General features: G+C 39.5%; 2 protein-coding genes across 6 annotated transcripts in view; both read left to right on the forward strand.

Moving 5' to 3' along the window:
- Positions 1–7,494, forward strand: part of CRY1 (cryptochrome circadian regulator 1) — a 102,384-nt gene extending 94,890 nt beyond the window's left edge. The window contains exons 10-13 of one of the 4 annotated variants that reach the window (XM_060166866.1): positions 66–161; positions 5,170–5,241; positions 5,322–5,421; positions 6,192–7,494. In XM_060166866.1, the coding sequence (XP_060022849.1) occupies positions 66–161; positions 5,170–5,241; positions 5,322–5,421; positions 6,192–6,318 (395 nt within the window). In that variant the 3' untranslated portion in view covers positions 6,319–7,494. Of the gene's footprint in view, positions 1–65; positions 162–5,169; positions 5,242–5,317; positions 5,422–6,191 lie in introns of all 4 variants that reach the window. The other 3 variants (XM_060166863.1, XM_060166865.1, XM_060166864.1) reach the window with 3 other exon arrangements.
- Positions 7,495–10,236: 2,742 nt separating this feature from the next.
- Positions 10,237–24,717, forward strand: MTERF2 (mitochondrial transcription termination factor 2). 2 transcript variants are annotated; one of them, XM_060166867.1, is made up of 3 exons: positions 10,237–10,407; positions 12,159–12,279; positions 19,304–24,717. In XM_060166867.1, exon 3 carries the CDS (start codon positions 19,332–19,334, stop codon positions 20,517–20,519), a length of 1,188 nt encoding a protein of 395 aa, XP_060022850.1. In that variant the 5' UTR covers positions 10,237–10,407; positions 12,159–12,279; positions 19,304–19,331; the 3' UTR covers positions 20,520–24,717. The 2 variants fall into 2 exon arrangements, with proteins under 2 accessions (XP_060022850.1, XP_060022851.1); XM_060166868.1 differs by lacking the exon at positions 12,159–12,279.
- The last annotated feature ends 137 nt before the right edge of the window (positions 24,718–24,854 follow it).

The following is a 24,854-nucleotide window of genomic DNA, read 5'->3' on the forward strand; positions in this document are numbered from 1 at the left end:
TGTTTATGTACCCATCCTTGAACTTGATCTTGATCATAACTTAATAGGAAATTTTTTCCCTTTAGGTCTTCTTGCATCAGTGCCATCTAATCCTAATGGGAATGGAGGCCTCATGGGGTATTCTCCTGGAGAAAATATCCCAGGTTATAGCAGCAGTGGAAGTAAGTGAAAAGGAAATTTCTGCACTTAGTAACATAAAGAGATTAATTATAAATATATTGTTTATCATACCTCACTATAATGTTTTTTAAAATCTATCTTTAAATTGTGTAATAGGTTCCTTGTACACATGCATACATGTACATATACATACACACATACCCTCACTCCATTAGTAACATTTTAGAGATAGAAACATCATTATATATAGTGGAATTGGGTCAAGGTAAAGATCTTGCAAACTGAATGAGGTTAGCAATTTTTAAGGATAAAATGAAACTGAAATGTTATATATTCAGAATGGTCATTATTTTTTACTCCCTTTAAGTATATATCAGCTATAAGGTAATTAGTTAAGAAGGTCAGAGGCCCTGTGAACGTGGCCAAAAGATTTATCACGCACATGCATAGGGCCTCTAGTCCTTTTGCACGTGAGTTTTTTCTTACAAAGCCTGGTCTATAATGGTTTTCTTTGTGATATATATAGTTAGTTGCCACATATGTTCTTAATATGTGTCAAGAAGTCAGTATGTATTGGAAATTTGAATCATATCAATTTTCAAAGTTTCTAACCAAAAATAGCATGAAGCTAATTAATTTGATTAAAAACAAGGCTGAATGGCTGGACTTATTACTTTCTGTTTGGTCGTGTAAGGGGATAAAAACATCCATATTCTAAATTCTAAAACGTCATTTTGTGGTTTGGAAATAAGGTTTTTTTGGTATTTCAGTTATAGGTAGTAAAATAAATAATTCTGCATGGTTACTAAAAGGCAAAAAAAAAACACCAAGGCTGCATTAGAGGAAAGCTTATTTTTTTTAAAAAAAAGAAGTCAGCTATTCAAAATTTGATATTAAGAATAACACCTTTAACAAATTGAACCTTTCTGAATTCAGAAATATTTTGCATACTTTTGAGAGCATCAACAATTAGCTTAAGGAGAAAGAAACGAAAGCACTCATATCTTGACTGCCTACTTTGTGCCTAAGTATGAGGGGATTTTGGCCACATACTCACAATAACCTTGAGGGGTGGTGGTAGGCTTCTCATTTTATGATTGGGAAAATTAGCCTAGAAGAGTTAGGTAACTTAACCAAGATCCCACAGTTAGTAAGTAGTTGAGCTAAGATTCAGATCCAAGTCTAACTAGTCCTAAAGTTCATACTCTTTCCTGTATCACTGGGTCTCCCCTGCAAATGTAATGCCAAATGTAGTGTTCATAAGACAAAATATTTTATTACTGGAATGTGTTTCACCTGCATTCAAATTGTTGCTAATGATGGCAGTGTACTTCAAAAATGTTCCTTCTCAGTGTCTCCTACAATTTGAAGTAAACTTTAACAAGGTAGCATTTCAAAAGTTCTATCAGATTTATTATGCAGTTCACAGACTGCCTCTTTTGCCCACACATGAGTTTGAGGGACAGAAGTTCTGTGAAGCAGTGAGATAACAAGCAGGTGGCAGAGGGTGGAAAGCAACAGACTCCAGTTACCTAGCTAATGGATAATGATGGTACATACTGTTTCTTAGTCCAAATCTGTATTTATCTGCAAAACTAATCATGTTAGCAAGTTAAACTGGAATAATTTTGCTTCACAAATTTATAAACATGATGTTTTGTGATAGGATTAATAAATCTTGAAAGTAGTCTAATCATGTAAATATTTGCCTATAACACACTTTGTAGCTAGGTGCTTAGAGGCTTTCAAAAGACATAGAAGACATAAAAGCTACATAGAGCTTAGAGTCTAAATGGGGGTGTGGAAGGGGTAAAAAGAAAATGAAAAAAGTGATAAATTGTAAGACACTGCCTCCTCATGCAATAGGAAAAAAGGGAGTTGAAGGAACTAGGAAACTTTTCTTAGAAGATGGTGGGGGACTTCCCTGGTGGTGCAGTGGTTAAGAATTCGCCTGCCAATGCAGGGAACATGGATTCAAGCCCTGGTCAGGGAAGATCCCACACGCTGCGGAACAACTAAGCTGGTGTGCCACAATTACTGAGCCTGTGCTCTGGAGCCCGTGAGCCACAACTTCTGAGCCCGTGTGCCACAACTATAGAAGCCCACGTGCCTAGAGCCTGTGCTCCGCAACAAGAGAAGCCACCGCAATGAGAATGAAGAGTATCCCCGACTCAACCACAGCTAGAGAAAGCCCGCAGACAGCAACAAAGACCCAATGCAGCCAAAAATAAATAAATAAATAAAATTTTTTTTTAAAAGAAGATGGTGGGGTGGGTAGCATTTAAGTAGGCAGATGAAGGAGAGAGCATTGTAGACCTGAAAATGGGAGTGATTATGGCAAGATCCTTAGGTTACTATGCTGTTAAGAATTTCTCCCCTCAGGTTTCTGTTCCATTTGAAAGGACTTACATGGGGACTTCCCTGGTGGCGCAGTGATTAAGAATCTGTCTGCCAATGCAGGGGACATGGGTTCGATCCTTGGTCCAGGAAGATCCCACATACCACAGAGCAGCCAAGCCCACACGCCACAACTACTGAAGCCCGCATGCCCTAGAGCCCGCATGCTGCAACTACTGAGCCTGTGTGCTGCAACTACAGAAACCGGCACACCTAGAGCCAGCGCTTCACAACAAGAGAAGCCACCGCAACGAGAAGCCCACGCACTGCAACAAAGAGTAACTCGCGCTCACCGCAACTAGAGAAAGCCTGTGCGCAGCAATGAAGACCCAACGCAGCCAAAATATAAATTAAAAATTTTTTTTAAATGCTAGAAAGGACTTATACTTCAGAAGCGTATCCCTTAATGCCCCATACTTACCCTATTCGTAGGCTTTTATTTACAGTGTCTTAAAGGCATTTCAAAGGGCAAGATTCTTTATGATTTAAGTTTTTTAATGACTGTGCAAAAATTCTTAATCTCTGCAACAGAAACTGCATTTTTGTCCTCTCATTTTTGTAGACTTTTTGTGCTCAGGAAAGGAATAAACTAACATACAAAGATGTCTTGAGGTATTTTTGTTCTTATAATAAAGCAGACTACTAAAATTTTTTCTATTATAAAATACCTGTTCAGCATTATTAGTTATTGGGGAAATGCAAATTAAAACTACTAAGAGATAGGACTTCACACCCACTTAGGGTGACCAGTTATCACTGATTGCCTGGCATTGAGGAGTTTCTTGGGACACAGGACTTTCCATGCTAACACTTGAAGAGTCCCAAACTGGGATGAGTTGGTCACCCTATAACCACTAGAGTGGTTGAAATAAAAAAGACAGACAGTAACAAGTGTGTGGAGGATGTGAAGAAACTGGAACGCTCATACATTGCTGAGAGGTAGGGTGTAAAACAGTGAAGCCATTTTGGGAAGCAGTTTGGCAGTTTCTTAAAAGCTAAACATAAATTTAACATACAACCCAGAAATTCCATTCCTAAGTATCTATCCAAAAGAAGTGAAAATATATGTCTACACAGAGACTTATATGTGAATGTTTATAATAGCTTTATTCATGATAGTCAAAATGGAGTATATCCATATAATAGAATATTAATTCATAAAAAGGAACAAAATGCTGATAAATCTCAAAAATATTATGTTAAGTTAAAGAAGCCAGACACAAAAGACCACATGCTGCATGATTCCACTTATATGAACTAGTGAGAAAAGTCATGTTTTTAAAAGAGAAATTAGATTAGTGCCTACCTTAGGCTTATAGGTAGGAATGGAGAATGAAAGCAAATGGACATGAGGGATCTTTTGGATGTGATGAAAATGTTCTAAAGCTGGATTATGCTGGTGATTACACAACTCTGTAAATTAACTAAAAATTATTGAACTGTACCCTTAAAACAGTTGAATTTTATGGTATATAAATTACTCCTCAAAACTGCTTTAAAAAACTATTCACTATAGACAGTTTAGAAAATTCAGAAAAATAGAAAATAACAATAAAAATCAAATAAATACGATAATTGAAAAATGTATTTGTTGAAGTTTTTTTAATTGTAAAATATGCACAACATAAAATTTAGCATTTTAACCATTTTAAATGTACAATTCAGTGGAATTAAGTACCTTCACATTATTTTGTGAAGATTTCAGTAGAGTCGTGCAAAGATGCATGATGACAAGTATCGCTACTAGGGGAAGCCCTGATGATGGTAAGACCAGTAGCAGCACCATTCAGCGGTGAATTTGCCACAGTCCTGAGTCTGGCCTTCAGCCTTACAAGTCTAAAGCCTGAACGTTTGCTATAATTAGTGGTGACCATTCTGTGAATGACAGACTAGAAATTTTAAAATCATATGAATTAAAATATCAACAGGGAACATTAGTTTATTAGCTTATGGTGGAAATATTCCTTTCCAGAAGTCCTCATCCTTGATCAGGGCATTCACTTTCCCAATTTTGAGTACCCGAAAAGCTGAATTCTTTATCCAGAGAAATGTGATAAGTATGAAGTTACACTAAAAATAAGTAGATTGTCTTGTTCGGGCCATCATGCAACCACTCCTAGGGGTAGGATCCTCATATTTTTCCATAATGTTTTCTCTAGAATCTACTTTTCTGTGCTAACCCATTCTCCTATAACATTTTTTCTTTTTAGGAGAGTTGATACAATTTTACAGGCTAGGTAACTGCTCCATTGTTTAACTCTCATCTGGCAGGACCTTATTCCCTTACTGTATCTCCAAGGACATATGTTTTAGATAGGTGCTGAGGGAGGAGGAGGTGAAGGAAGGATGTATATCTCACTGATGCCCTATGTTTTGACTTCATGATCAAGTGTCTAATTGTCATCCAGTAAAGAAGTGTTTTTTAGAAAATGATTATTAGTGATTTTGCCCTTGAACAGTCAACATTCCTATGACCCTAAATTTAAGGACAAGTTAAGTTTTCCTGATTTGGGTATGAGTTTTGGTTCATATGAAGGGTTGTGGATTAATCCTAAAATGCACAATACAAATACTAAAAATTAGATTTGTAATCGTAATACATACAACTTGAAATTAGTTGAAGTAATTTTACTATGTTTAACATACTAACAGGTTGCACTCCAGGGAGTGGTATTTTACATTATGCTTATGGAGATAGTCAGCAAACTCACCTATTAAAGCAAGGTAAGAATGTAGCATTTGAGCATACTCTTCTTCTCACCTTTCTTATCTTAAACATACATTTTTTTTAAATGTGTAGGAAGAAGCTCCACGTGCACTGGTCTCAGCAGTGGGAAACGTCCTAGTCAGGAAGAGGACACACAGAGTATTGGTCCTAAAGTCCAGAGACAGAGCACTAACTAGGTAAATATTTTAGAGCTTTATTTCTTGCTTTAGCGGAGTATATAATCAACATAAATTAATATAATTTCCAAAATGGAGCTAATCTCTATTTTCAAACCAGAGAATCTGAGGCATAAATTTTTCAGTGATTGTTACAAAATCAGTTAATTCTTAGACAAGAGAAATGTATCTGTACTGGACAAAGTGCTGTACTCAGTTTTATGGTCGTCTGAACTGATGATCTTCAAATTTGAAAAGCTTATGATGTCATGCTCAGGTTTTTCCTCGGAAAAAGCCATCCTTTTCATTTCCTTCCTATGTGACCAGGAGTCTAAAACAATTAAAGTGACTTTTTTATTTTAGTGGTATTAATATAATCCCCTTATGAAAATTTCCCCAAATCTTCTCTTGATTTTATAAATTTCTTTTATTTATTGTGATACTTCTAAAATCTAAATTATTTCCAGTTTGGGAATAGTTTAAGTTTTTTTAAAATGTTGGCCCTTTTTGGAAGTGTCAGAAAGCCATGCCTGTATTCAGTTCAACTGGTTATGGGATACTATTTTGTGATTTAAATTTATATGAAAAGTATTCATATAGTGCATTTGCCAGTTTTTAAAGACTGCTGTTTCTTCAGTTATCTTGAACTGTTTACGTTTTTTAATCATTGCTATTTTTAATACCAATATAATTAATCTGTAAATTTCTTGAAGATCAATAAACAGTCATCAGATTTTTGTCATTCCTTGCAATCAAGCTTTACCCAGTTTTTTTTTTTCCTTAAATCACAGAAAACATTCAGAAGGAATACCGTTGCAGCAGAAATTGGTGGGCAGTTCAGTACTTTTTCAGTTAAATTATTTTAAAATGTTCTTCATTAATGGAAAACAGTTACATATTGAAATGCATTATTTCTAATAACATTTCTGTAGTTTTTAACTTTTTAATGAATTTGACATAGGACAAATGGTAATTTGTATATAAAGAACTTGGTAAAAGAATTTGCTTAATGTAAATATGAATAGTCACAATTAGTATAGACCCATCAATATATTTTTGATAATCTTTCATGTATGGTAAAAATTAAAGTGGCAAACTGATATTCTGATATAAAAATCAAAGTTTTGAGAGTCAATGTGAGAATATAGGATTTTAGACTTTCTTAAAAGACTTTGTTAAAATTTTAAGACAGAATTTTTCTTGACATCATTATTTGGTCTAACTTTGAACTCTTTGACAATAATGTTTCAGAAAACATGTGTAATCAAAATTGGTAGTTGTAGCCTCCATTAACATAGACAATATATATTTTAAAGCTTTATGTATGCCTGTTTTGACCCAAAGTTGTGGATATCATAGTATCATGTGTTAAGTTCTTCTTGTCTCCCTTTCTTTGTTCAGTTACAGCTAAAGTGACTTTGTTATTAAAGTATATGCGTATATGGAATCCTGTGTACTTGGTGGTTGCTTTTTTTTTTTTTCTTTCCTTTTTTAAAAATTTTTTGTTTGTTTTAGGTAAGGGGGAGAGCATTGGTATGTGAGATGTGATCACAAATTAGAGACAGATTCTGTAAACTACATGTCACCATTCTGAATGAAGAAACAGCTAATATATATTTAGTAAAATACTTTTCAAAATTATTCCAAGTAAGAATACTATCTTCCAAATACTTCGTACTTTTAAAAATAAAGTTATCTATAAGAAAGATTTAAAATCAAAGAGATTTTTTTCAAGTAATTGGGCTTATAACTCTGAGTTAGTCAGTATGGGGTAGCAGTTAAGAGTGTGGGCCCTGGAGTCAAATGCCTGGCTCTGTCACTCATTAGCTTTGAGATCTTGGGCAATTATTAACCTTTTGTGCCTTCTTTTTTCTCTTCTATAAAAAGTGAGGATGAGAGTAGTATCTGCTTCATACTACATATGAAATGGTCATAACAGTGCCTGGCATGTGGTAGGATGCTCAGTAAATATTAGCTACAGGATTGCTGTTCTGTGTAGCTAGCTCCCTGGAATGTGCAGTGCATAGTCTGCATAACTGCCCGCTGCAGCTCTGGCTAGCTGCCATTATTGTTATCATTATTATTATCCCTTTACTGTTCTCCAGTAGGCCAGTTCTTACCATTTGGAATTATAAACATTGGCTTTTGTTTTCCCATCTTTATTAGTGATGTTCAGTGTGGTAATTGTATTTAAAGGTAACTCAAAATAAATTTGAGTCAGAAATCCAGAAACAATCATTTTTATTTTTAGATGATACACATTTTAAAAAGTATCCTGGATAATGAATTAATACTGATCAATAAATTCATTACTGAGAAAGAAATGAGATGAAAGAAAATGAAAGAAAAAACTGCCTTATCTTCTTTTATCACTGTTAATAAGGAGTAATATTTTGTTTTTCACACCTGTACTTTACATCCTGCTCTTTGAACCTGATTGTACTATACAGAATTGAGAAATTCATTGACTTGGAATTTACCATCACCATTTGGGGAATAAAAGATGCAGTTTTCATATGAATAAATCAGTATTTTAGTAAAAGAACACTATTTCAACATAGGCACTGATATTTTACTTTTAAATGTAGAAGGATTTTCGTATGTTTGGGGGGTGGGATGGGGAAAGCTTTTTTCAGTTTGGTCTAAATTGTGACTAAAACAAAAAAATCACCAAAAGGGAAAGAGAGGTATCAATCAATGTGCTCCAACTGAGCAAATGCACTATGTTTGAATACAGTGTTTTCCCCCTAACTGGAAGGGTTAGTGCTCTAAAAACCCTATAGGTGGTTGAGGGATTTTAAGACATTTTGTTCATTCAGCAGATACTTCTTGAACTCTTATTACCAAAAACTGTGCTTAGCAACTTGGAAAAACTGAATTGAGGGAACTACGTTTTTAAGTTTTTCACATTCACTTAAAACAGTTACTAATTTGGGGTATAAAAGACTGATAGCAATATTACTTTTAACCATCTCTTGTGTACTAGAAACTTCAGGATCTTCCCACAATTTCAAACATATGTTTGTAATTTTCTTGTAGGTAATATGCCTAACACTAGGTTCTAGGTTCTTTGAACCCCCGTTTCTCCATCCAAGTGTTTTTCTGATTGTATGGTTCTAGAAATGAACTCTTTAAACTAGGATGGAAAAAACTTTGGGTAGCATTTATTTAAGACAACTGGCATAGCTAAGTTGGTCAATTTCAAGTGTGATTACAATGCACAGGGTTATATGTATTGTCATTCCTCATACAATTATGTGGAGCCCTGATATAAGCTGCTAGCACCTTAATGCACATCTCTGCTCCCTCCCTCCTGACCAGTGACTGCCGCATGCAGTTCTAAGGCCCTAGTTTACATTCCTTAACGTCCTTCTCTTTTCTGTATCCTACTTTAATTCCCTTTTCCTAGATGCAGGTGACACACTTTGGTTAGTCTGGACCCCAAATCCTTGTATTTCAGGAAAAAGAGTGCGATAAAGCCATGAATAATAGGGGTTTTGTATACGGGTAACTCAGAGGGAGAAGGGTTACTGGGCAAACACTCCCCTACCTCACATACATTAGCCACCCAGTTAATTCTAGAATATCCTGGAGATCAAAGTTGACCTAGAGACAAGGAGCCAGGATTCTTGCTGCTACTCTGTGGAATTAAAGTGCAACTTGTCAGTCCCTCTCAACAAAGCCATTGAGCACAAACTGGGTAATAAGGCTAGACAAAAAGATTTGGTTAGCATTTTCTGAGTCCCTACCATGTGCCAAGCACTGTTCATAGGAAAATTAATTCATCAGTATCCACAAGGACACTCCACAAGGAGAGAGGGCCATCTTGAAGAATTACAGTGCTGCGCGTTAAGGTGTTAGAACTGTGCACTGTATACTATGAAATACGCAAAGTGAGGGGACTACATACAGGCTGGGAAAAAATCACAGCTTTCCTGACCCCCAACTCCACACCCAGCATAGGACAGCTAGGCCAGTCAGGGCACCCTGTCCTTGGAAACATTCAACTCTAGTTGTGATTAATCATGTCACTGGTTGTTAATGTCTTTGTTCTCCACTATAATGTAAACCTCATCAAGATAGGGAATGTACTTTATTCCCTCTTGTCTTGTGCACCGCTGTTTTGTCATTGCAGCTTCACATGCTTGACACTTTAACAGGCATGCCATAAATATGTGTATGGATAAATATGAGAATAAATGGGACAGACATTGAGCCTGGCTTTAAGGAGAAATTTGTTAGTCTATGAGGTTGGCATCACAGGTAATAAATAGAATGTAAAGCACCTAGCAGTTTATCAGAAAAGGTGAGTATTTGGGTGAAAGCAGCAGGAGGGAGGCTGTTAAAGACGCATCAGACACTGTAGCTGACTGCTGGATTGGGGTGGGGAGGGGGCAGGAAAGCTAGATATGTACCGGAGAAGTTTCGGGATTTTTTAAACTACGTTTCTTTTGTAACTTAGTTCTTTACCTATCGACTAATTTTGGGAATTCTGAATGGCTGTAGCTTAAAGATATAGCTTAAAGATATAGCGGTTTGAGTTATTTCTACCCTTTTTTTCTCCCGGGCTAGTGACACTCCCCAAGGGGCAAAAGGACTGAAACTCCAAGTTCTCTAAAATACTGGGAGGGAAAGGGTGAGAAAATGCCGGAAGCAATAGTTACCGGCCAGAGGCGCTGTTCGCCGGACAGCTGACTCGCACGCTGGCCCAACTCCGCAGGTCCCCTCCGCTCCGCCCGGCCCCGGCCCGCCGCGCTGCGTCAGGAGGGTCACGTAGCCTGCGACCCGCGCTCTGATTGGCTGCGTTGGGAGCTCCAGGGCGTGTCTGTGGGTTCCGCGAAGCGGGGCCGGAGCTGCTGAGGGGAATTGGCTGGCGGCTTGGGACCCTGGCCCCTGTTCCCAGGCCTCGGGAGGACGCCAGGCTGCGGGGAGCCTCGGCCTGGGGAGGGGGGGAGGACGGAGCCAGAGACCCGGAACTCGCGCCTTATGCAGAGTGGACGCCGACAGGTGAGTCGCCCCGGTCCTGCGCCCCTGGGGGTGATCGTCTCCGGCCGCAGAGCGGCCGAGAGGCTGGAGTCGGGAGCTACCCACCGTGAAGCCAGACTTCCCGCCAGCTGTTCAGCTCCGCCTGGCTGGCTCGGGAGCTGGGTGGACGCTGGGGCGCGGCAGGTCGGAAGTTTCTCTGGATATGAGCGCAGGCCCCACATGATGGATGTGCGGCTTTCGATCGCTCCCCAGTATCCTCTGCTTTGGGCCCTCGTTTTTCCTTTCTTACAAACATTGGGGTTAATTTGAAACTGTCAGCAGGTCGTACATGTTATAAAAGTAGAAGTTAACTGAATTACCGGTGTTCGTCGAGGGAACCGTGTTATGAAAATTGTGCATATTACAGAAGTGGGTTTCACTCCTCAAAAACGCTTAAGAAACATGAAGTATCAGAAAATAAACCACGTTGTGATTTAGAAAACATTTACCTGGATCATTGCTATGTGCAGAGCACAGGGCTAAGAGCAGGACTCAGCTAAGCTGTTGGGTTTGAATCCAAGGTCTGCCCTTTATTAGCTGACCAACCTTGGGCTACTTTACGTGCATCTGTTAACTCATCTTTAAAATGGGTTGCTGTGATGGTTTAATGAGTTTCTGAATGCTTTGTCATTTATGGTATTAATTAATTTAACCTTCACAATCACCCAGGATGTAATCTTCACGAACACCTAGTGATGCCATTTTCCTGGTGCTTAAACTGAGGCACAGAGAGGTGAAGTGACTTCCTCAAGTCACAGCACAACTAATGACCAGGAATTAAGCCCAGGCAGCCCACAGCTTTACCCACTACATTAAGTTGTAGTGAACTTGGTTTGTCATTGAGTTTCAGTTGACAGATACTGATTTTGTTTCTGTGGACCAAGTTGTTTGCTGGGTACAGGGGATAAAGTAGAAGAGCACGCAGACCCTGCTTTCCAGGTGCTTGCAATCTGGTGCAGGTTGTTCATAGACTGCAGGGTGCTCATGAACCCTGCTAAAGTCTTTTGCAAAATGTGAGTATGGGTCCTTTTCTGGAAAAGAGAGGGAGTGTGGCTCAAACCGTGTACTCTGGTGGGTCTGTGATTCAAAGGTACGAAGAAACATTTTAGCAGAAAAGCTAGTAGCTAGCATAATGCCTGACACACAGAATGAGCCAAACAAACAAAAACAAACAAAAAAACTGGTTGAATGAATGAAGAACTTACAGGAGTGTAAGTGCCACAGTAGGGTCAAGAGCAGGGTGCTGTGGAAGAGCACACATGAAAGTCACCTGCCCAGGAATGCCTCCTAGAGTCAGCAGTGCTAGCCAGGTGAAAGGTAGGGAAGCAATTCATTGGAACATGGCAGTAAACGTTTCTGCCCTCATGGAGGGTGAGACAGAAACCACTCATGAACAGCTGCAGCTATGACAAGTGGCACATAGGAACAGTCCATGGTGATAAGAGAGCCTGTCAGGGGGACAGGAAGCCTCATCTATTCATGAAGGGCAGGGAACTTTCCCTGAGAAAGTGACACTTAGACCTAGGAGTTAGGAGCATTGTGGGCATAGGGGTTAGCCCTCAGTCTTCAGAGACCCAGTGATGGGAAGAGGTAAAGCACCAGGGGCAGAAAGGAAGCTGGTGCAGCTGGTGTAGGCAGAGGGGGACAGGAGATTTGGGTGGTGACAAAGCCTAAGACAAAGAGGCCTTGCAGGCCATTGTAAGGCTTTTTTACTTTGTGTCTTTATCCTAAAGTGCCATCGGAAAGTTATTGCAGGGAGGTGACAAGATCACATTTTGAGAAGAAGCTGGAAAGAAGCCCAAGTGGATTAAGAAGCCCCGGATGAGGACAGGATCTCTGGGGAGAAACTCTAAGGTAAGAAGAGGAGAGGGCCTAGAACCAAGCCTTGAAGATGAGCCTGCAGAGGAGACAACTAAAGGACAGTCAGGAGTGTAGGAAGGAAGGAGGAGAACCAGGGGAGTGGGAGGTTTTGGAAGTCAGGTATGAGTATTTCACAGAGAAAGTGGTCACCTATGCTGAAAACTGCCAGTGTCAAAAGAGGGAGGAACTAAAACTACTCACTGGCTTTAATCACATGAAAGTTGTCTTTATGGGAAGTTGTATACATAGGAAGAGAGGAAATGGAAAGAAAGAAGGAGCTGCAAGAATTAACCTGAGGGGAAGAGAAAAACGGGATTTTAGTTGGAGGGGCAGTGAGAGAAAGAGCCACTGAGGTGAAGGGTGGGAACCTCAGAGAGGAGGATGCAGCTGAAGGAGTGAATACATGAGAAAGGGCTCTAGACACTTCAGGCCAGAGAGGCTGGGATCAGCACAGGAGCAGGAATTACCCTGCATGATGAAAGATGTCATTGTAGGGAAGGGGAGATAGCAGAAGGTTTATGTTTGGTATAATGAATTGCACTCCTTTCTTTGTACAAGTTAGAGGCAAGGATATTGGTTGAGAGTGAAGGAGAGAATGGGTGTCAGGGGAAGCTGGAGATCTGAGTTGAGAAGATTTGACATAGTTGTTGGGGGATGAGAAAGAGTGAGTTGACCAGAGATTGTTTTAGGATGGTCTGGCAGAGGGAGCCAAGTAAACAGCAAAGGCCGGAAATTAGCCACCTGGCTCATTCAGGGAATTGCAAAAATAGTAGGGGAGTGAGGACAGAGGCTAGCTAGAAACAGAAACTACATTAAATACAGTATAACAAAGGAGGCATCACAAATCATGGGGAAGGAAAGGGTTGTTCAAAGATGGTGCTTAGAGATAGCTAACCTATTGATAAAATCTATTTACATTCTTAGCTCACAATCAGAAATTTCAAATGAATTAAAGGAGCTAGCTTTTAAAATTCAAACAAAGGTCAGGTGCCTTCAATGTGGCAGAGGAGTAAGACGTGGAGATCACCTTCCTCCCCACAAATACATCAAAACTACATCTACATGTGGAACAGCTCCTACAGAACACCTACTGAATGCTGGCAGAAGACCTCAGACTTCCCAAAAGGCAAGAAACTCCCCACGTACCTGGGTAGGGTAAAAGAAAAAAGGAAAAACAGAGACAAAAGAACAGGGATGGGACCTGCACCTCGGGGAGGGAGCTGTAAAGGAGGAAAAGTTTCCACACACTAGGAAGCCCCTTCACTGGTGGAGACGGGGGGTGGGCACGGGGCGGGGAGCTCCGGAGCCACAGAGGAGAGCGCAGCCACAGGGGTGCAGAGGGCAAAGCGGAGAGATTCCCGCACAGAGGATCGGTGCTGACTCTCACCAGCCTGAGAGGGTTGTCCACTCACCCGCCAGGGTGGGCGGGGGCTGGAAGCTGAGGCTTGAGCTTTGGCGTTCAGATCCCAGGGAGAGGACTGGGGTTGGCTGCGTGAATACAGCCTGAAGGGGGCTAGTGTGCCACAGCTAGCCGGCAGGGAGTCTGGGAAAAAGTCTGGACCTGCCTAAGAGACAAGAGACCATTGTTTTAGGGTGCGCAAAGAGAGGGGATTCAGAGCACCGCCTAAATGAGCTCCAGAGATGGGCGCGAGTCGCAGCTATCAGCACGGACATCAGAGACAGGCATGAAATGCTGGGCTGCTACTACAGCCACCAAGAATCCTATGTGCGAGCACAGGTCACTATCCACACCTCCCTTCCCGGGAGCCTGTGCAGCCCGCCACTGCCAGGGTCCCGTGATCCAGGGCCAACTTCCCTGGGAGAACACATGGCACACTTCAGGCTGTTGCAATGTCACGCCGGCCTCTGCTGCTGCAGGCTTGCCCCACATTCCATACCCCTCCCTCCCCCCCAGCCTGAGTGAGCCAGAGCCCCTTAATCAGCTGCTCTTTTAACCCCGTCCTGAGTGAAGTACAGACGCCCTCAGGTGACCTACACACAGAGGTGGGGCCAAATCCACAGCTGAACCCCAGGAGCTGTGCAAACAAAGGAGAGAAAGGGAAATCTCTCCCAGCAGCCTCAGGAGCAGTGGATTAAATCTTCAAGTGCACATGGAACATTCTCCAGGGTAGATCATATCTTGGGTCACAAATCAAGCATTGGTAAATTTAAGAAAATTGAAATCGTATCAAGTATCATTTCCGACCACAACGCTGAGACTAGATATCAATTACAGGAAAAAATCTGTAAAAGATACAAACACATGGGAGGCTAAATAATATACTACTAAATAATGAAGAGCTCACTGAAGAAATCAAAGAGGACATCAAAAAAATACCTAGAAATAAATGACAATGAAAACATAATGACCCAAGACCTGTGGGATCCAGCAAAAGCAGTTCTAAGAGGGAAGGTTATAGCAATACAATCCTACCTCAAGAAACAAGAAATGGGACTTCCCTGGTCGCGCAGTGGTTAAGAATCTGCCTGCCAATCCAGGGGACACAGGTTTGAGCCCTGGTTCGGGAAGACCCCACATGCTGCGGAGCAACTAAGCCTGTGCGCCACAACTACTAAGCCTGCTCTCTAGAGCCCGCAAGCTACAACTACTGAATTCCACGCGCCTAGAGTCCATGCTTCATGACCAGAGAAGCCACTGCAATGAGAAGCCTGCCCCCCACAATGAAGAGTAGCCCCCGCTTGCCACACTAGAAAAAGCCGGCACGCAGCAAAGAAGACCCAAAGCAGCCAAAAACAGAGAAAGAAACAAGAAACATCTCAAATAAACAACCTAACCTTACACCTAAAGCAATTAGAGAAAGAAGAACAAAAAAACCCCAAAGTTAGCAAAAGGAAAGAAATCATACAGATCAGATCAGAAATAAATGAAGAAGAAATGAAGGAAACGATAGCAAAGATCAATAAAACTAAAAGCTGGTTCTTTGAGGAAATAACCAAAATTGATAAACCATTAGCCAGATTCATCAAGAAAAAAAGGGAGAAGACTCAAATCAACAGAATTAGAAATGAAAAAGGAGAAGTAACAACTGACAATGCAGAAATACAAAGGATCATGAGAGATTACTATAAACAACTATATGCCAATAAAATGGACAACCTGGAAGAAATGGACAAATTCTTAGAAAAGCACAGCCTTCTGAGACTGAACCAGGAAGAAATAGAAAATATAAACAGACCTATCACAAGCACTGAAATTGAAACTGTGATTTAAAATCTTCCAGCAGACAAAAGCCTGGGACGAGATGGCTTCACAGGCGAATTCTATCAAACATTTAGAGAAGAGCTGACACCTATCCTTCTCAAACTCTTCCAAAATATAGCAGAGGGAGGAACACTCCCAAACTCATTCTACAAAGCCACCATCACCCTGGTATGAAAACCAGACAAAGATATCACAAAGAAAGAAAACTACAGGCCAATATCACTGATGAACGTAGATGCAAAAATTCTCAACAAAATACCAGCAAACAGAATCCAACAGCACATTTAAAGGATCATACACCATGATCAAGTGGGATTGCAACGATTCTTCAATATATGCAAATCAGTCAATGTGATAAATCATATTAACAGAATCCAACAGCACATTTAAAGGATCATACACCATGATCAAGTGGGATTGCAACGATTCTTCAATATATGCAAATCAGTCAATGTGATAAATCATATTAACAAATTGAAGGAGAAAAGCCATATGATCATCTCAATAGATGCAGAAGACGTTTTCGACAAAATTCAACACCCATTTTTTGACAAAAACTCTCCAGAAAGTAGGCATATAGGGAACTTACCTCAACATAATAAAGGCCATTTATGACAAACCCACAGCCAACATCATTCTCAATGGTGAAAAACTGAAACCATTTCCACTAAGATCAGGAAAAAGACAAGGTTGCCCACTGTCACCACTATTATTCAACATAGTTTTGGAAGTTTTAGCCACAGCAATCAGAGAAGAAAAAGAAGTAAAAAGAATCCAAATCGGAAAGGAAGAAGTAAAACTGTCACTGTTTGCAGATGACATGATACTATACATACAGAATCCTAAAGATGCCACGAGAAAACTACTAGAGCTAATCAATGAATCTGGTGAAGTAGCACAATACAAAATTAATGCACAGAAATCTCTTTCATTCCTATACCCTAATGATGAAAAATCTGAAAGAGAAATTAAGGAAACTCTCCCATTTACCACTGCAACAAAAAGAATGAAATACATAGGAATAAACCTACCTAAGGAGACAAAAGATCTGTATGCAGAAAACTATAAGACACTGATGAAAGAAATTAAAGATGATCAAACAGATGGAGAGATATACCATGTTCTTGAATTGGAAGAATCAACATTGTGAAAATAACTATACTACCCACAGCAATCTACAGATTCAGTGCAATCCCTACCCAACTACCACTGGCATTTTTCACAGCACTAGAACAAAAAAATTTCACAATTTGTATGGAAACATGAAAGACCCCGAATAGCCAAAGCAATCTTGAGAAAGACAAACAGAGCTGGAAAAATCAGGCTCCCTGACTTCAAACTATACTACAAAGCTACAGTAATGAAGACAGTATGGTACTGGCACAAAAACAGAAATATAGATCAGAGGAACAGGATAGAAAGCCCAGAGATAAACCCACGCACATATGGTCACCTTATCTTTGATAAAGGGGGCAAGAATATACAATGGAGAAAAGACAGCCTCTTCAGTAAGTGGTGCTGGGAAAACTGGACAGCTACGAGTAAAAGAATGAAATTAGAACACTCCCTAAAACCATACACAAAAATAAACTCAAAATGGATTAAACACCTAAATGTAAGGCCAGACACTATAAAACTCTTAGAGGAAAACATAGGCAGAACACTCTGTGACATAAATCACAGCAAGATCCTTTTTGACCCACCTCCTAGAGAAACGGAAATAAAAACAAAAATTAAAAAACGGGACTTAATAAAACTTAAAAGCTTTTGCACAGCAAAGGAAACCATAAAGAAGACGAAAAGACAACCCTCAGAATGGGAGAAAATATTTGCAAATGAAGCAACTGGCAAAGGATTAATCTCCAAAATATACAAGCAGCTCATGCAGCTCAGTATCAAAAAAACAAACAGCCCAATACAAAAATGGGCAGAAAACCTAAATAGACATTTCTCCAAAGAAGATATACAGATTGCCTTCAAACACATGAAAGGATGTTCAACACCCTAATCATGAGAGAAATGCAAATAAAAACTACAATGAGGTATCACCTCACACCAGTCAGAATGGCCATCATCAAAAAATCTACAAACAATAAATGCTGGAGAGGGTGTGGAGAAAAGGGAACCCTCTTGCACTGTTGGTGGGAATGTAAATTGATACAGCCGCTATGGAGAACAGTATGGAGGTTCCTCAAAAAATTAAAAATAGAACTACCATATGACCCAGCAATCCCACTACTGGGCATATACCCTGAGAAAACCATAATTCAGAAAGAGTCATGTACCACAATGTTCATTTCAGCTCTATTTACAATAGCAAGGACATGGAAGCAACCTAAGTGTCCACTGACAGATGAATGGATAAAGAAGATGTGGCACATATATACAATGGGATATTACTCAGCCATAAAAAGAAACGAAACTGAGTTAGTTGTAGCGAGGTGGATGGACCCAGAGACTGTCATACAGAGTGAAGTAAGTAGAAAGAGAAAAACAAATACCATATGCTAACACATATACATGGAATCTAAAAAAAAAGAAAAAAATGGTTCTGAAGAACCTAGGGGCAGGACAGGAATGAAGACACAGACATAGAGAATGGACTTAAGGAAACGGGGAGTGGGAAGCTGGGACGAAGTGAGAGAGTGGCATGGACATATATACACTACCAAATGTAAAATAGATAGCTAGTGGGAAGCAGCTGCATAGCACAGGGAGATCAGTCTGGTGCTTTTTGTCCACCTAGAGGGGTGGGATAGGGAGGGTGGGAGGGAGATGCCAGAGGGAGGAGATATGGGGATGTATGTATAGGTATAGCTGATTCACTTTGTTATACAGTAGAAACTAACACATCATTGTAAAGCAATTATACTGTAATAAAGATGTTAAAAAAAAAAACAGGGACTGAAAAATAAATTTCAAACAAAAATATAGAAGCAAATAGGGATGAATTTTTATCTTTTCATCTGATGCATAAAAGCAGTAGGAATCCTAAAGGAAAGGGAAACTTCCTTGATCCTTTGACCAATTAAAATTAACCGATTTGTCCTGACACATGCTACACAGTGTATGAAGCTTGAAGACATTATGCTAAGTGAAATAAGCCATGGTCACCATTCCACAGCTAACCTGATTTTGTATGGCTTCACTAGGGCAGTCACATGGCATTCCTCATTTTACCTGGCTGAGACTTATTTTAATTCTAGATTTATAAAAAAGTTTTTCACATAATTCTCATAAAAAAGCATACATTTATTCACTCATTTTAGAGAAAACAAATTCACTGACTTATTTTGATAATAGTTATTTAGCAAAAGAATATTTACTCTAAAATATAAAATTAGAGTTGACACCCCTCCTTAAAAAGTATTTGCTTCAGCTAAACATCAGCTTGAAAATGTAAAATGTTAAAACAAAAAGTGGGTGTGTGTAAATAGCGTATGTGTCCTAAACCTGAACGTATCAGAGTTGAAAGGGAGTGTGTGTCAAAATAACATTTGAGGTTTGTGAATCTTTGAACTCCTTGTGGTTTTGCTACTGGTCTGTAAAATGGAACTAACTACTGCACGAGGTTGTTGCAAACTCAGACAATGTATTTATAAAGTTTAAGATGTGAAGCAGTGTATTACAGTTACTTCATCAATTATTTAAGAGGCTCTATTTAATATACTCCACATGAGTTGTCTAATTTAAGTCCGTTTTATTTCCATGCTTACTACTTACAGCTCAAATTTGTGTTTGTATTCTGAAAGTCAATACCCTTTATGTTAAAAACCTGTATTTTCTTTGATATAGGTATGATGAGTACCTTCTGAGTCTCAGGATGGTGGGAATTAGCCAGTGGATTGCAGGCATGTTGTGGAAGTTGCTGATGAGATCCCAGCCCTGCAGGCTCTGTTCTTTCAGAAAGATGCTATCAGCTCCAAAATACACACCTTTTCTAGCATCCTTCACCTATACAACTGATAATCAGTCAAATAGAGAAAATAAAAAGACAGTAGAAAAGCTCTATAAATTGTCAGTTGACATCAGGAAAATTCGAAGATTAAAAGGATGGGTACTTCTGGAGGATGAAACCTATGTTGAAGAAATTGCAAATATTTTACAACAGCTAGGTGCCGATGAGACTGCTGTAGCCAGTATCTTGGAACGCTGCCCAGAAGCAATTAAATGCAGTCCACCTGCTGTTAACACCCAGAGAGAACTCTGGCAGTCGGTTTGCAAGAACGAGAAAGAGTTAGTTAAGTTAATAGAACAGTTTCCAGAATCTTTCTTTACTGTTCAAGACCAGGAAAACCAGAAGCTGAATGTCCAATTCTTTCAAGAGCTGGGATTCAAAAATGTGGTCATTAGTAGGTTTTTGACAACTGCATCTAGTATTTTTCACACTCCTATTGAGAAGAATAAGCAAATGATAAATGTTCTTCAAGAGAGTTATCTAAATTTAGGTGGCTCTGAGGTCAACATGAAAGTTTGGCTACTAAAATTATTAAGCCAAAACCCATTTATTTTGTTAAATTCTTCTGCATCTATAAAGGAAACACTAGAATTTCTCCAGGAGCAGGGTTTTACAAACTTTGAAATTCTCCAACTTCTCTCCAAACTCAAAGGATTTCTGTTTCAACTTTGCCCAAGAAGTATACAGAACAGTATGTCCTTCTCTAAAAATGCTTTTAAATGTACTGATCATGACCTGAAGCAATTAGTTTTGAAATGTCCTGCCCTTTTATATTATTCCGTTCCAGTTTTGGAAGAGAGAATTCAGGGATTATTGAAAGAAGGAATTTCCATAGCTCAGATAAGAGAGACGCCAAAGGTTCTTGAATTAACGCCACAAATAGTACAGTACAGGGTAAGGAAACTGAATTCCTTAGGCTATAGAATAAAGGATGGATATCTAGCATATCTAAATGGAACAAAAAAAGAGTTTGAGGCTAACTTTGGTAAAATTCAGGCCAAAAAAGGTAGGCCATTATTTAATCCTGTGGCACCATTAAATATTGAAGAGTAACTTGCTGACTGATGCTTCTTTCTATCAGTGCTGAGTAAAACCGAGTAGGAAAAACTTAAGTGATTCAGGCATATTGTGGGCACCAGTAATTTTAAGAACCTACTTAGCTTCTGAGTTGTGTTTAAATGACCTCTAAGTAGAAAATTTCTCACTCAGTTGCTGTACTTAAAAATATAAATTGCATTTATTTTAAATAAAGTTTGTAATTTTGACCTTGAGCTATTTTAAAAAACTATTAAATGGTCTATCAGTGTGATATTTTATAAGTGAGTAATTTCTAAGAAACTGACAAGTGCACTCCATTCAAAGTATGGATACATTTTTACTCATATAGCACATTTCACCTGGGATGCAGACCCAGCCTTCTTTCTCACCACCAGCTCTGAAACATCACTCTACTATGGTGTGAATTCTGTAGCTTAGTGTTTAGTGAAACATTAGCAAACTTCTAATACATTTTTGTGGAGAAAGTTGATTTCATCTCCAGGTTGGAATAAGGGAATATCTTTGAGAACCAAGTATTGCCCATCAAAAGGAATAATTAGAGCTTATTTGTGTGGTTTAAAATTGACTATTTTATCTCATGAAACACTTTCATGTGCATTTATTACTTTCCCCTTTTTATAGATGAGGAAACAAGCTTAGAGAGCCATCCAGCTGCCACATGCCAGAGCCCAGATTTACTAAGATCTCTCTTCTGTTCAAACCTTGTGAACAGAAAAAGGATTGCTTATGAGTTGGCATAAGAAAAGTCACTCCTACCTGACATGCTAAAAGAGTACCAACTACAAATTTAGGGATTTTTATGAAAATATCTCTGTAAAATTCCTTAAATTTGAAATGATCTAATTTGTATAAACTTTCTGAAAATCCAGGTCTGACTGTAAAATATGAAAGGTAAAGTGTGTGATGGTTGGTACTGATTTTAGTTAGGTTTCAAGTTTCTATTTCTAAACTTTGTTCCAAGATAAATATTATGCAAATAAAGACTGGCTTACTTTCAGCTGTGGAGTTTGAACTCTAACAAATACACAAACAATTGACTCTTGACACTCAAACATCTGCGCTATGTGTGCGTGGCCTTAAGTGATGAAAAAATTATGAAAAATGCAGGCCACATCTTCACTCTGTTCCTTCAATCAGCAAATGCAGGCAACTCTCACTCTCCACATCTGTTAAGTTCCTTAGTTAGGAAAGCGAAAGGTATCTCTGTGCAGCACCTACTAAGTGCTGGGCACGTTGTGCTTTACAACTCTAAGAGCTGAGTACCACTGTTTATTGTTCTAACAGATGAGGACATTCAGGCACAGAGAGGGTAAGTCACTCAAAGTCACACAGAAATGTCTGTTCAAGAGAAAGCATGGCAGCCAGTATAGTCGGGGCAGAGTTAAGTGATGGGAAGAGTGACACAAGATGAGCATCACAGGTCCATCTAAGGAACAGGATCTCATTCTAAATGTGATGGGAAACGCTTTGGCAGATTTTAGTTTATGCTGACGAAATTATCAGCAGTGCTTTCACCCTCAAAAGTATCTCAGTTGGGAATACATTACACATTATATGGTCACCTTGGTAGTTCTATGTTAGATGTCAATTTTGAGATGCCTACAAGAATCTGAGCAGAGATTTCAAATAGAAAAATGGTGAAGTCTGGAGTAGTGAGAAATCAGAACTGGAGATACAGATAATCAGGGATCATCTACATATCTATGGTATTTAAAGCTATAGCTCTGGGTGAGACTGCCAGAAAGAAGATAGATTTGGAGTAGTGGCTGACCAAGCCTAGAAAGGATTGACCAGAGTAAGTCTGCCAAGAAAAGAGGGCATTTTCAATAATATTGAATACCATGGGGAGGTCAACTAAGATAAGGAGAAGTGACTAGTGGATCTGGCTAAAGGGAAATCATTGGTTGGCCCTATCAAGAGTGATTCTGGGGGATTCCCTGGTGGTGTACTGGTTAAGAATCTGCCTGCCAATGCAGGGGACACAGGTTTGAGCCCTGGTCCAGGAAGATCCCACATGCTGCAGAGCAACTAAGCCCGTGCGCCACAACTACTGAGCCTGCCACGAGCTCATGAGCCACAACTACTGGAGCCCACGTGCCTAGAGCCCATGCTCTGCAACAAAAGCCACCGCAATGAGAAGCCCACATACTGCAACAAAAGAGTAGCCCCCACTCACCGCAACTAGAGAAAGCCCACACACAGCAACGAAGAGGCAATTCAGCCAAAAATAAATAAATTTTTTAAAAAAAGTAATTCTGGTGGAATGAGAAAGGTAAGAAGGCAGCTAGAGTGGGTTGAAAGAATAGGAGATGAAGGCTTCCCTGGTGGTGCAGTGGCTAAGAATCCGCCTGCCAATGCAGGAGACATGGGTCAGAGCCCTGGTCCAGAAAGATCCCACATGCTGCGGAGCAACTAAGCCCATGCGCCACAACTACTGAGCCTGCGCTCTAGAGCCTACAAGCCACAACTACTGAGCCGATATGTCGCAACTACTGAAGCCTGCGTGCCTAGAGCCCATGCTCTGCAACCAGAGAAGCCACTGCAATGAAACCTGCACACTGCAACGAAGAGTAGCTCCCGCTCGCCTCAACCAGAGGAAGACCGCACGTATCAACAAAAACCCAACGCAGCCTAAATAAATAAATATATTTTAAAAAAAAAGAATAGAGGAAGAGTCAGAGACTATATAGTTTTTCAAGAAGTTTTGCTGCAAAAGGAAGCAGAAAAATGGAGATTATGAGATTAATTTTTCTTTAAAGAAATAGTGGAAAATGTTTATATGCCGATGGGTATGACCCAAGGAGAGAGAGATGGATGAGATGGAAAATCAATTAATTTTAAGGATTAATATCCTTGAGGAAGTGAAGGTGGACTGACTTCGGATAAAAGCAGAGCTACTAGTCCTGGTCCACAGAGCATGGGAACAGATGCAGGCAGGTTGATAGAGTGTGCATTGTGAGAGGCAGGAGTCTTACTGTCTGGTTGCCTCTTTTTACAGAGAGATTTAGAATGGGAGGAGGGGAGTATAGCAGGAGAGATGGAAAGAGGAGGTATGAAATAGTCACTTTGAGGAGTAGGAAAGTAAACAAACATGAAGGTATATAAGAAAGTTTAGCAGAGTTGAGTGGCCATGTGTGCTTTGTGGCCATGAAGAGCTTTGTCAGTACAGCAGCAAATGGGGCAGTTATGGTTACAGAAATGCATTTGTAGCTTACTCTAACTTGAGAAGTTTAAACTAAAATAAATCCACATTCATGGTCAAACATGCAGTATACTGACCTGTCCTTTAGACCAAATCCTAGTCCGTTATCTTTTAGCCCTTATACCTCTGCCTTTTTCTATTCTTGCATTCTTACTCAGATCTTCCTACAAATAAAATTTTAGATTTTCAAAAACAACGTAACAGGGGGAGATATCCTTACATAAAACACTAGAGTCAAATTTCATTTCCTCTGTGAAAAAAAGGCTATAACAAAATACATGATTTCCTTTAAACAGTTTATGTATAAATTCATATCTGTGGCAAAATGTAATTAGCTGCCAAAGTAAATATGATCACCCAGAAGACTTCCAGTGAGCTCAAATCAGACAGCCTGGTAAATCAAGCATACAGGCAGCACTAATGCCAGCAGCGGAATGAAGGACTAGCTACTGAGTAGTCCCCTTTGTTTCTGGACATAAGATGGAGAGGTTCTGACTTACACAAATTCAAAAGTGTTACAGGAAATTCAACACTGGAACTGTGCTTGCTCCATATTTGTAAAAAGGGAATAAAGATACTTTTCCTCATAAGGTCCTCATACTGATTAAATCAGAGAATTTATGGACAGTACCTGGTAGGTAAGTAGATGCCCAGTAAATATCAATTTTCTTCCTTCCTCCAACTGGTTCCCATCCCTTTGAGTCACTTCTGGCCAGTAAGAGGTCTAAGTTGGTTCCACAGCTGCTTAGGACAGAGGGAAGTGTGCTCCCTACTTTATAATTCCTCCATCAGTTCCCAAGTTTTAGACTGCAAAAGAATCACCTGCAGAGGTTGTTAAACTGCACTCTTGGATCCCACCCTGCAGAGATTCAGCAAATTGCAGTCAAACCCAGAAATCTGCATTTTTAATCTTTATTAGAGTTGTTTAAAATATATTTGTATTTCATTGTTGTGTTGGCATCAAAATTCATATTTGGAGATGTTCTGTCATGTTGCATTAGTATAAAAAAATTTAAAAACTGGCTACAGTGCTTTCTGAATTTCTATATAACTAAAATTTTAAGACTACCCTGTTTTAAAATTTCCTTTATTTCCTTAGATCTTTATGAAACAGTTCATCTTTTGCA

The sequence above is a fragment of the Lagenorhynchus albirostris genome, chromosome 11 (genome assembly GCF_949774975.1).
Source record: "Lagenorhynchus albirostris chromosome 11, mLagAlb1.1, whole genome shotgun sequence".
In the NCBI taxonomy this organism is placed as follows: Eukaryota; Metazoa; Chordata; class Mammalia; order Artiodactyla; family Delphinidae; genus Lagenorhynchus; species Lagenorhynchus albirostris.